Source organism: Nansenia antarctica (assembly GCF_963989245.1).
Source record: "Nansenia antarctica genome assembly, chromosome: 18".
Classification (NCBI taxonomy): domain Eukaryota; kingdom Metazoa; phylum Chordata; class Actinopteri; order Argentiniformes; family Microstomatidae; genus Nansenia; species Nansenia antarctica.
The window spans coordinates 1782454-1795327 of NC_137691.1; the positions used below are offsets into that span (position 1 = coordinate 1782454).

General features: G+C 48.2%; 1 protein-coding gene across 1 annotated transcript in view; it reads right to left on the reverse strand.

Annotated features, from left to right (window-relative positions):
• Positions 1-957: 957 nt before the first annotated feature.
• The window catches only part of cass4 (Cas scaffold protein family member 4), a gene marked incomplete at both ends in the record, with an annotated part of 17478 nt that continues 5561 nt past the window's right edge, over positions 958-12874 (reverse strand). Inside the window, 6 exons of the mRNA XM_080548478.1 lie at positions 958-1389; positions 1996-2082; positions 2258-3235; positions 3344-3892; positions 6009-6092; positions 7097-7585. Of these exons, the coding sequence (XP_080404604.1) occupies positions 958-1389; positions 1996-2082; positions 2258-3235; positions 3344-3892; positions 6009-6092; positions 7097-7585 (2619 nt within the window). The remainder of the gene's footprint in view (positions 1390-1995; positions 2083-2257; positions 3236-3343; positions 3893-6008; positions 6093-7096; positions 7586-12874) is intronic.

Genomic DNA, 12874 nt, shown 5'->3' on the forward strand with positions numbered 1-12874 from the left:
AGCGCACACCAGGTTCAACGTCACAAAGGGAACAAGTGATTTGATTGGACAAGAGGCATTCCATGAGTGCTGATCAGATTTCCAGAGCGAATTTACGAACGCAGCCCCTGTTTGGAACCCTACCTGCAGTGGATGGATGAGACAAGAACAGAGAAGACCTTTGAAAGTAGTTTATTTATAATATAATTGAAATGTAAAATGTATTCTTTCTTTCTATGTTTTCTATTTCAACAATATGATGGGAATGCACCAAACAGTACTGACAGGGTTATTTACACTGGATATACAAGAGCAATAAGTGGTAGAAGTTAACTGATCAGATTTGGTATAATAAGTAAATTGCACAGAAAAACGATACACAAAATATTAAAATATTGTATTCAGACACCTATACAAACATTTATTACATTTAATATATACTAGTATATGGAACAGACATAATGCCTGGGTAAATTCCTTTTAGATGTGGCTTTATAACTGATGTGCAAGTCTTTATTCAAATCCATTGATCCTGTGCCAATATTATTTTTGAGCCAAGGTATGCTAATACGATGGGAATCTGGAAATGTACTGTTAGCAATGAAATATGGATAATATCAACAGGGCAACTCAAACCTTCTATAACTCGAACCTTCAACATTAGAACTGTTTATCATAATCATTGTTTATAATCGTCAAAACATTAACTATCGATACCTAAAAAGAGACCGCCGTTTAGGCCAGTGTGAAGCTTCGTAGATCGTAGATATCGCGATCGTTCACAACAGAGTCGACAGTTCATCGTGTTCGATTGCGGCTGTTCAGGCAATTCAGACTACTTGATTGCGGTGATGTGGTTGATGTCGACGCCAGTGTCTACTTCACTGAAACCGATGGATAGATAATACAGGAGGGCATACAGTACGCCATTTGCTCTGTGTAGAGAGAGAGAGAGAGAAACCGGGTAGCTCCTCTCTCTTAGAGATCAAGCGATATACGAAAGTGCTGTGCTCGCTGGGCGAGCTCCTTGGCAAAGTCCCGCGCCTCCTCCAGGGCCTGCTTGTCGGGGAAGTGCAGCGCGGCCTTCTTGGTGGCGACCGCCAGCTGCTTCAGGAGGGCGCACAGGTGGTTGCTCTTACACAGCAGACCCTGGCTCGCCTCCCCGCTGTGGGCCTCCCTGCACAGGGTGTCCACCAGCCGCTGGCCCACCATGATCACCAGCTTGCTGTGGGAGATGAACCTCTCCGGAGGCTGGCCGTCCAGCAGGCTGGTGACGAACACGCCGATGGCCTTCTGCAGGGCGCCGAAGTACAGGCGGCAGTGCTCCGTCCGCGGGTTTTTTTTCCGTTGGGTTTGTCCGTTGGAGACGCAGACCACCTGGGGCTCGGAGGAACGGCGCTTCTGGTCCTCCTGGGAAGCAGAGGAGGGAGGGATGGAGGGAGGGGAGGGGAGGGAGGGAGGTTAGACATCCTGTTCCCACAGGGAAAATCGCTTACAGAGGAAGAAAGGAATAAAAAGTTGTGCATGCCGCCTTGTAATTACGAGGAGAGGAGAGTAATATCTGGAGCTATTGAGGAGCTTCTGGATGTTTTAGAGCATGTCTTTAAAATGTACCTCTTGTCTTTAAAATGTGTCTGTCTTTAAAATGTACCTCTGTATTTATTCCATAGTGATTTAAATAAATAAATAAATAGATTTAAAAATTCTTTTATTCCCGTTTCTGTTAAACTTTTAAACTGCACCAGATGAATGTAACTTATCTTGCTTATCATTTTATTTCCACTCTTGTTTTAATCAGGTCTGCCTTCTGTTTGTGTGCTAATATCCTGTATTGTCTGTTGCTCTTTGTTGGCTGCTGTGGGGTGTAAGCCCAATACAAATTTCCCAGTGATGGGACAATAAAGTGACTCTTGACTCTTGACTTGACTTGAGCAAGAATATGACATGTTTGTTTGTTGTATTCTGCACTATTATTATTTATCACTTTTAGAGACAGAGAGAAGGGAAAATATTCACCTGTGTCTTTATGGAACTTCCAGTGATATCTGCCTTGGGCTTTCCCTGAGCTTTCTTCTGTTGTTGCTTTTCAAACTCCTTCTTAGTCTGAAAAGATAGCGACAATGAATATAAATGTACTTTCTAAATCCAGGGACATCCAGAAGATAAATAAGACAGTCAATATGCAGTATATCGTAACAAACTATGGCCATGAAAATGCTACAGAAATGTACAACGCCTCAACTTTTACCTCAAGATTAACCGGTAAAGGAGCACTCACCTGTAGCTGGACATAGTCATTGTCGTCTTCCACCGAGTCGTCTCCTTGCTCGCTCTCACTATCCCTCTTCTTCATCTCTAACTGACTCGTGGTAGTAGCAGTAGTAGTAGTAGTAGCGGTGGGTTTCTCCGGCTCTCTCTGAGGAGCAGCGGAGCTTCTGAACAGAAGCTTCCCGTTGGCGTTCAGGATGGACACCAGGCGCCTCACGTCTTCCGGAATGGTCCGGGCCACCATGACGAACCTCTCCAGCTGGTCCGGAGTCTGCGTCTGCCCGGGGTCCTGGGCCAGCGTCTCCAGAGGCCAGCCGGCCACGGCCAGAGCGCTCACCGCCTGCCGCAGGATGAGCCCCGAGTCCTCCACGATGCACAGCTGCTTGTACAGCCGGGCCTGCAGGTTCCCGTCGGTCAGGTGCCAGGCGTTGCCCTTGGCGTCCAGGGCGAAGTCCAGGAATCCCGCGACGGAGCACGCCACCCCTTCGGCGGCCTCCCTGATCTCGGCCAGGTGTTCCCCCAGGTGCTCCCTGCTCCTCCAGCGGCTGCTGACGAACTCCATCAGCCTGGGCACGGCCTTGCACACGGCCTCCTGGAGGGCCAGAAGCCGGCGACCCGCCTCCTCCTGGCTGAGGGTGACCTTCCTCAGGGGCTCGGGGGAGGAGGAGCCCAGGGGCGGCGTCAGGGAGTCGCAGGAGCTGTTGGAGGAGCTGGACGCCGTGCTGATGCGCTGGCTGTCCGCCGCTGGGACTCCTCTGACTCTCCCTTCCTCCTCCCCCCCATCCTCCACCTCCACCTCCTCGTCCTCCTCTTGCAGCGACTCCCCGCTCCCCGGCCGGCTCTGGAGGGAAGCGGCAGTCACGCGGACCATCCTGCCCCGCTGCAGGCGCCCGCGGGGGTGGTCGTACGTCTGGCCGTACGCGTCTCTCCGGCACTCCAGGGGCACGTGGCCGCGGTGGGAGGTGTTGTTGTTGCCCCCGCCGAGGCCCTGGATGGAGGAGGAGAGGGAGGAAGAAGAAGAAGAAGGAGGAGGCTGCTGCTGCTGCTCCAGGGGTGGTACGGCATACACACAGTCGTCCTCTTCTGATTGGTTGACCCAATGTCCCGGCGGTTTGTTGTTGTTATAGAGGGGAGCTCTGGACGAGGAGGACAGCGCTCTGTTGAGCGGGTTGTTGTTGTTGTTGGCGGTGGTGGTGGAGTCTTCTTGAGACGGTCGTCGAGACAACGAGCTGCTGGGCTTAGGGATGTCGTAGAGGGACTGCGCTGACGCCGCGGCGGCGATGACGCTGCTCTGCGAGGGCCAGGCGCTGCGCGCCGGCAGGGTGTCGTAGAGCTGCTGCCTCCCGCCGCCTCTACCGCCGCCGTTCGGTGACACTTTGGCGGTGGTGGTGGGCGCGTTGCTGTGGTAACCTCCCTGCTGGTCGGTTACCCCGTGACCGCCCCCCCCCGGCTGCTCCGGTGACACGGGCACGTCGTAGATCCACTCTGACTTGCGGGGGTTGGGGAGGGTGTTGTACTGGACACTGGAGGCCAGCCTCTGCTGGGCCTCGGAGGTGGAGGCCAGCCTCTGCTGGGCCTCGGAGGTGGAGGGGACGGGGATGTCGTAACTGGGCTCCTGGGACACGGAGGGGGGGACGGCGTACACCTGAGGAGGGGGAGGGGAGGAGGGAGGGAAGGTTGAATATACAGCAGATCACAATCACACACGCTTCACATACAGGGTTTTCAGGGATGGACGATACCATTTCCTAATGAGCAGTAGTTGACACCTGTATGAAGGTAGATGTGGGTCAGATTGCGAGGTTGTATCTTCATACCTATGAAGATTTCTGACCCGTCATCTACCTTCATAGACCTGTATCATTAGTATATGCAGTCGGTGTCAAATATAATCTGGAATATTTGGAGATTTTTTATCAGGTGAAAAGAAAAGCATCAGAAGAACGCTTTTAAAAGTTTAGTTTAGTTTAGTTTATTAGTTTATTATATCGAGGACAATCCAAATACATGAACCATATAAAATACAGTAAAAAAGGCAGCGTTAGCCTAGTCGGCTAATTTTCAGCTGAAGTCCCCGGCCAGTTGCAACATGGCATCCTGAAAAGTAACGTCATTAATGAAAATAAAACATTTCAATATTCTAAGAACACGTGGCTGAGACAAGGTACCCCAACATCACACTTGACAAAAAACACGTAAGCAAGCTGAGGTGATTGCAAGCGGCTACAACAAACACCACATACACACTTATGGGGGCAGCAACATTTCAAGTACATAGAAGCCACAGGACAATTACAGGCCACACAACATTAAGCACTTACAAACAGCAATACATTAAACAAAAAGGAATTCACTGAGTGATTTAACCCTGTGGTACTACTACTAAACCATATCTGGCTACCATCTGGTTACCATGGACCCAATGTGATAGAGAAATAAGTATTTAGCATTTGTTCACTTGTGTAAAAAAAGATGGAAAGTGCCTACATAGGAGTCGCCTGGACTGCTGCGCCTCATGTTCCCCAGCGTGTCGAACCTCCTCGCCAGCTCCGCCGTGGCCATGAGGGAGGCCTTCCGCGTCACAGACCTCGGCGGTGGAGCCTGTAAGGACATGAATGAATGAATGAATGGTCTTTATTGTCATTAATACAGTACAGGTACCATACAACGAAATTTAGGAGGGGGGGCTCCCCTGGTGCTTGGAAAAAAGACTAAAAACAAGAGGGCCAAGGGTAAAATAAAAAAGAGAAAAGAGCTGGTTGACATAAATAAAGGCTATGTACACTATCTACTATACTATACTACTATACTATACAATAAAACACTGTGCTGTACTCTATGCTATGCTATAAATATCCTAACTTTTTCCTATATCTGAACCTTATGTACACAAGGGTTGTCATATTGCACATAGTATTTGTTGCACATTCATTAAAGTGTCGCAGTTAGCAGGTTTAGAATGTTCACAGTTGTATTTCAATCATCTCTTCAGAATGTTTCTCCAACTTTATATATACGTGACACAGTCTGGTCATTTGGTCCGCATGTCGGCAACCAATCAAAATGTTCCGACTTTTCTTTTGAAACACAGAACTACGTTTCAACGTTGTTGAGAATCACAACACAAACTCGTTAGTCAAGCCAGAACACTGCAACAACGCAATGGATCCGGTGAGTAATCCCCCCACTGCTACCTAGTTAACTGCAACACTACTTTACATTGTTACCTAGTTAACTACAACACTACTTTACATTGTTACCTAGTTAACTAGAACACTACTTTACATTGTTACCTAGTTAACTAGAACACTACTTTACATTGTTACCTAGTTAACTACAACACTACTTTACATTGTTACCTAGTTCACTAGAACACTACTTTACATTGTTACCTAGTTAACTACAACACTACTTTACATTGTTACCTAGTTAACTAGAACACTACTTTACATTGTTACCTAGTTAACTAGAACACTACTTTACAATGTTACCTAGTTAACTAGAACACTACTTTACATTGTTAGCAGGCTCACAAAACAAGCTGTGTTAGTTGACTAGCGATGTGTCAGTGATTTTCAACAACGCGGAAACGTATTCACATATTTCGAAAGAAAAGTCCGATCATTACATCGGATCGCGACATGAGGACCAAAGCATTGGAACGTGTCACATAATACGTGCTGAAGATACACATCCTCCCTTAATTCCTGCAATACCTCAGACTTCATTCATTATGTTTGTAGTAAATAAAATAAACTCACAGTGACCAGAGAGGCTCGTCTGGTGAGGCTGGGGACATCGTAGACTTCCCCCTTGGTACCGGAGAGTCCACCGGGCCCCGATGCCTGTTAACGACACGCTACAACATCAGCCCGATTGGCTTCACTTCGCCTTCGCTTTGATCATAGACGTGTCCACCTCGGTGACCTCGTATACCGGCGCCTTTACGAGGACAACGTTTTCTCCCCAAACCCCCCCGACCCACCTAAGTACCAGAGATCCCCCGTTATGCATGCATTCTTGCCAATTAACCCGACTTCTATAATTGAAACCAAGCCGCTCATCGACTCTTTTAGTTGGCTAATATAGAGGAGAACAGCCCCCCCCCCCCCCTGGAGCACGGGGAGGAAATGGTGAACATGTGGTCCAGACCTGTCCCACCCTCTGCTACCCAGGCACCCGTGCAGACACCTCTCTCTCTCTCTCTCCCCGGGGTCCTCGAACAGCGAACCGACTGCTGGTTGCAGTTAGCGGTGTCTGAAGTCTCTGCTCCTCTTTTACGGGCCTATTAAAGGGCCCGTGCTGCATGCCTGTCCCCAGAGAGAGGCCCCCGGTCCCCCATCTGTAAGCGCTTTCTGTCAGCGGGGGGGGGGGGGGGGGCTTCCGAATGGTGCTGTTTCATACACGGTCTAGCTCCCCTAATCACCAGGAGAGTTAACACTTCCCTAAAGAAGGGGATCGACCGAGGGGGAGTGGTAGTCAGATCCATGTCTGGCCCTGAGTCTCTAACCTAGGCATGTGGTTCTGCTCACGTCTGCATCAGCACAAAAACAACCTGTTACTTTACTGTATATAAACCTCCTCCAAAAAAGTTCGGAAAACGATATCTCGGTCGATTATTCCTCCCCTTTAATAATACCAATTGGTATTGTGTTTTATATCGTTGGAAAGCCTGATTAGTCACCTTTACAACGAGGTACAACTTGTAAGGATCGTGCATTCGTGGAATGAGCAACACAGCTAAAAGTGTGCGTAGCGGCCCCCAAAAATGTGCCAAAATCTCCTGCAATATTCTTCTGTTGTATATATGTATATATACAGTACTGTAAGCTTTAAAAAGAAGCCTTACCTTGGATGGGGAGTAGTTGCCTTCCAGCACGTCTGCGCCGTGTTTCTGCGGGGAAGAGAGCGGAGTCTTCGAAGCAGCAGACAAAGGCGTGGTGGGGACCTTGTAGATCCGGTCCATGCGTTCGTAGCTCGGGCTGCTGGACAGCCTGGGCACGCTGGGGATCTGGTAGATGTTCTGTGGACTGTCGCAGCTCGGAGAGTTCTTCTTCTGGGCCGACTTGATGGGCTTCTTCTTCTCAGTGCTGCTGTGGTTCAGGCCGGGAGAACAGCCCGCGACAGCTCGGCCAATCACGTCTCCTCCCTGGGACCTGGGCAGGAGCTGGAGGCGGTTGGCCGGAGCCAGGCCTTGACACCCGTACAGAGAACACTTCCACCAGCCGCTGCTACCGACCACGTTCTGGTCCATCACCGTGACGATGTCTCCTTTACGGAAGGCCAGCTCATCGGCGCATTCCGCGGTGTTGTCATAGAGGGCCTTCGCTAGGAGCTTCTGGAAGAGAAGAAACAGAGTACACAGTTCCACAAGAGAGGTCAGGGAAAGGGCACATGAAAGGTTTCACTCAGAGAAAAACAATGTGCGAGACAAACTGACGAGACAGTAGGTTTATCTCTGGGGCGGCTGTGGCATGTGGAGGTTGAGCTGGCGTCTAATGATCGCAAGGTCGGCAGATCGGCGGTTCGAGCCCCGGCTGGCCACATGTCGTGGCGTCCTTGGGCAAGACACTGAACCCCAAATTAGCGGGCCGGCGCCTTGCATGGTAGCTTGGCCACCATTGAAGTGTGAATGGGTGAATGAGAGGCCGTTGTAAAGTGCTTTGGAATAAGGCGCTATATAAGTCAGCCTATATAAGTCAGTCCATTTACCATTTAACGCCACTGGCACTCAATGAGGCTGAAAGAGAACACTCCTACACCGAGTTCTATACGTCATCAAGTTTATATCGCTCAACCTCTTCTTCTTTTGTATCGTGCCATTTCTTCCAATGCCAGTGACGTTTTCGTCTCTGTTGTTGTCGACTCATTTCAACGACCATCTCTAGCGGAGGTGTTGGACACAGTCTTTGTTAGGGGAAGACAATGGGTCAGTGCGTAGCCGGGCACTGTGCATCTGTGCAGCTGTGCAGCTGTGGTGCTGTTGTTGTGGTCCTTGAACATTTCCTCACACACAGAAGTGGTTACTGCAAGTTTGTTTCACAATCCAATTGTGTTACATTTCACAATGAAATCCTTTCAGAGGAGCCATGAAACCCATGAAGTCAGACAACAATACGGAACAGATGGGAGAGAGCCATCTGTCATTCTTGGTCTAATTCTAGATAAGATAAGAAGGCAACTTCTCATAGTACAGTAGTACAGGTGCTCGGCAAGAATGGTGTCTGTTTCTGGCGTGTTTTTCGGTTCCTGCTAGAGTTTCCCTCTGACAAATGGAAAAGGAAACCAGCAGATCACAAAGCTTCCTCATCGCGACCAAAATATAAATAAATATATCCTCACAGTCTAAAAGAAACTACGTTGTGCAGAATACAATATCAAACAATCACACCTTTTTAGCCTGGCTTTTATCTAGTGTTTATCTCAACTTGCCCTTTTGTTTTGTTTCTGTTTCTTATCTCCTGTTTCTTGTTTTATTATTCCTGGTTTAATTGTGTTTGTATTTGATCTATTTCTTATCTCCTACCTCTTGTTTTAATGTGTTGTATTTTATGTACTACTGTTTTCATGTTCCGCACTTGGGAGTTGCATTCAGCGTAGGACTTGTGCTGTATGCTTTGTCCAACACCTTACACTTTTTGCACCAGAGCACTTTGCACTTTTTTAAGAGCATGATAAAATAAAGAAACATATTTTTCTACTCTCTGTCTAAGGAGTCGCCCTTAAAGTTCATGTAGTGTGCGAGTTTCTCTACACTTGCTGACTGTATAAATAAAGTTTGCTTGATTGATTGAAGTGTTTTTCCTTGATGGCTTATTTGACTCACTCACACATCCATTCCATAACCATGACAGACATAACTGCTGCCTTCGGTATTTAAGCATACTTTCCCTGGACACACATGCACGTAAATAAATGCACACACACACACACACACACACACACACGTTGCTTGTGTACTTGTCCCCTCTGCACGCGTCTCTGTAAAGCCCATCCCATGTGTTCAGACATTCCACCAGGGCAGCAGTCACCCACTGCCACACTCCACCGACAGACTCCCTGTGGCAGCCTGACCCACATACCCTGGGTCTGTGTATTAGTAACAGCTAGGCCCAGTGTGTGTGTGTGTGTGTGTGTGTGTGTGTGTGTGTGTGTGTGTGTGTGTGTGTGTGTGTGTGTGTGTGTGTGTGTGTGTGTGTGTGTGTGTGTGTGTGTGTGTGTGTGTATGTGTGTGTGTGTGTGTGTGTGTGTGTGTGTGTGTGTGTTATGTATCTAGCTGTAGCCATGGTAGGATAATGTGTGTGTGTATTAGGCTAACAGCTAGGTCCAGTGTGTGTGTGTGTATTTAGCTGTAGCCATGGTAGGGTAATAACAGCGTGTGTGTGTGTGTGTGTGTGGCAGGGTAATAACAGTAACAGGGGTGGTAGTACTGTGTGTGTGTGTGTGTATGTGTGTGTGTGTGTGTGTGTGTGTGTGTGCATTTATTTACGTGCATGTATTTAGCTGTAGCCATGGCAGGGTAATAACAGTAACAGGGGTTAGGGTACTTTGAAGCGGGGCTGCTGATGCCTCTGAGTGTCTGTTGTTGTTGTTGTTGAGTTACTGAACCCGAAGGCCCTCGACTCAGTGAGTGTGTGTGTGTGTGTGAGGGGGGACAGTGGCATGCACGCACACACACACACCCACACTCACACACAACACACGCACACATACACACACACACGCACACATACATACACACACACACACACACACACACACACGCTTCCTCCCCCCCCCCCCCTCAGCTGATAAGTGCAGGCTGCTGGCAGGCCCATACATGGAGCGGCCATCTTTCTGTGGTGAACCGTCCGTAACAAAGGTCCCTTTCACCCCAGAGCCTGGCACGCTCGCCACCTGTCACACACAAGCCTGCCAGGCCTCTGGAGCGCAAGGCTGGCTACTGACCACAGCAGGCCCCTGGGCCCCCCTCCCCCACCCCCACCACCACCTCCTCCTCCTCCACCCCCACCCCCCACCACAGGCCCTGGTTACAGACCACAGCAGGCCCCACCTCCACCACCACCCCCAACAGAAACCTCCCCCCATAAGCTCCGGGGTCATGCTACAGTCATGCCAGGCGGCTCCACAACATGTAAACAGGGACAGCCTCGCCTCCAACATTCACCTTGTTATACTTTCCCTGTGTCATATAATAATAATAACCTTTATTTGTACAGCACTTTTCTTGCAAACGTTGCAGCTCAAAGTGCTTTAATCATTATATAATCATCATTTAATTATTTAGTCATTTAAAGGCAATGTTAAAAAGATGGGTTTTTAGTCTTGACATATTTGCTGAGGTTGCATCTCTAATGTAAACTGGCAGTGCATTCCACAATCTGGGAGCATAAAATGAGAATGCAGCCTCACCAAACCTCTTCTTTAGTACATGTGGTACACAGAGAAAACCAGCGTCAGAAGACCTGAGAGCTCTACTGGGCTGATATGCTAGCAGAAGACCTGAGAGCTCTATTGGGCTGATATGCTAGCAGAAGACCTGAGAGCTCTATTGGGCTGATATGCTAGCAGAAGACCTGAGAGCTCTATTGGGCTGATATGCTAGCAGAAGACCTGAGAGCTCTATTGGGCTGATATGCTAGCAGAAGACCTGAGAGCTCTATTGGGCTGATATGCTAGCAGAAGACCTGAGAGCTCTATTGGGCTGATATGCTAGCAGAAGACCTGAGAGCTCTATTGGGCTGATATGCTAGCCGAAGACCTGAGAGCTCTATTGGGCTGATATGCTAGCAGAAGGTCTTTCAGATATTCTGGTGCTGTGCCAGTGAGAGCTTCATAAACAAGCAGAAGGATCATCATATCATCACTCTCCCTGTGTCATATCATCATGTCGGTGGCTCTCCTCTCTCAGAGGGTGATCAGTAATAGATCAGTATTCAACATACTAACTCAACGATGAAGACAATAAAAGATGGTGTGTGTGATGGTTGTCTGTTTTGAGTTTCAATCATTTTAATGAAGCTATGAGCTCAGCCACTGGAGCCACTGAAGCCACAAAGTCTCAGAGACTAGATGCTGAATGGTGTCTGTGGTGAGGTGGGGGGGTTGTTAGATGCTGAATGGTGTCTGTGGTGAGGTGGGGGGGTTGTTAGATGCTGAATGGTGTCTGAATGAATGAATGAATGAATGAATGAATGGTCTTTATTGTCATTGCTATAGTACAGGTACCAAACAACGAAATTTGGGAGGGGTGGCTCCCCTGGTGCTAGGAAAAAAAAAAACTGAAAAAAACAAGAAGGGAAAGGAGCTGGTTTACATAAATAAAGGCTATGTACACTATCCACTATACTATACTGTACAGATAGACGACTAGGGTTGTCATATTGCACATAGTGTTATTGCACATTCATTTAAAGTGTCGCAGTTTGCAGGCTTGAAATGTACAATGTCTGTGGTGAGATGGGGGGGTTCTGTGTCAGGGGAAACATAATAACAACATGTGTACTTGATTTTTTTGGTCTGAAGGTCATCTCTCTCTTTGTGACTATCTACCATTTAACACTAGAACAGCCATGGGTGGAGTCATTTGACCCTGTGAGTAAAGAAACATGTTATATCTTTGCACACGATCAAATTTCAGGACCCTCCTTTCATGGCTTTTCCTAGATATGTGCGTCCTACCACCCAGTATCCTTACATTTTCTAAATCACATCAGGCTAAGTTAGTATCAAGCTATTTTGCTGTTTTTCTGTGTAGGAGGCAGGCTAATTTACAAGTCGGCCAACTAGTGGCCGTTGTGTGTAAATAGCAGCTTACCATTGTAAAGACTATGGTCATTTGACCCCCCCGAGGCGGATCTTATAGTAGGTAACATAGGCACGGCTGTTCTAGTGTTAAAAAGGTGAGTGAGAGGGGAGATATTGGGAGTAGCGACCTCAATAATCCCTCACTCCCCAAGATAGACACTCTATAGAGAGGCGGCGTTACTGTATACGACCGTGAACGTATCAGAGCGCAGCAGAGTTTATGTTTTGCTTTCCCGTGTGTCTGTCTGTGTTTATGTCAGTAGTGAGTACAGTATGGAGGGGTCGGAGGTCAAATTCAGCTGTGCGTCTTTTGGATTCCTGCACACGCCTGCTAGTGCAGATCAGACCCCGACAGCTGTCTCTCTCTCTCTCTCTCTGTCTCTATGTCTCTCTGTCTCTGTCTCTCTATGTCTCTCTCTCTGTCTGTCTCTATGTCTCTCTCTCTCTCTCTCTCTCTCTCTCTCTGTCTGTCTCTATGTCTCTCTGTCTCTCTCTCTCTGTCTCTATGTCTCTCTCTCTCTGTCTCTCTCTCTCTCTCTCTCTCTTTCTCTCTCTCTACCTCTCTCTACCTCTCTGTCTCTCTCTCTCTGTCTCTCTCTCTCTCTCTCTCTCTCTCTCTCTCTCTCTCTGTCTCTGTCTCTCTGTCTCTCTCTCTCTCTCTCTCTGTCTCTCTCTCTCTCTGTCTCTATGTCTCTCTCTCTCTGTCTCTGTCTCTCTCTCTCTCTCTCTCTCTCTCTCTCTCTACCTCTCTCAACCTCTCTGTCTCTCTCTCTCTGTCTCTCTCTCTCTCTCTCTGTCTCTGTCTCTCTGTCTCTCTGTC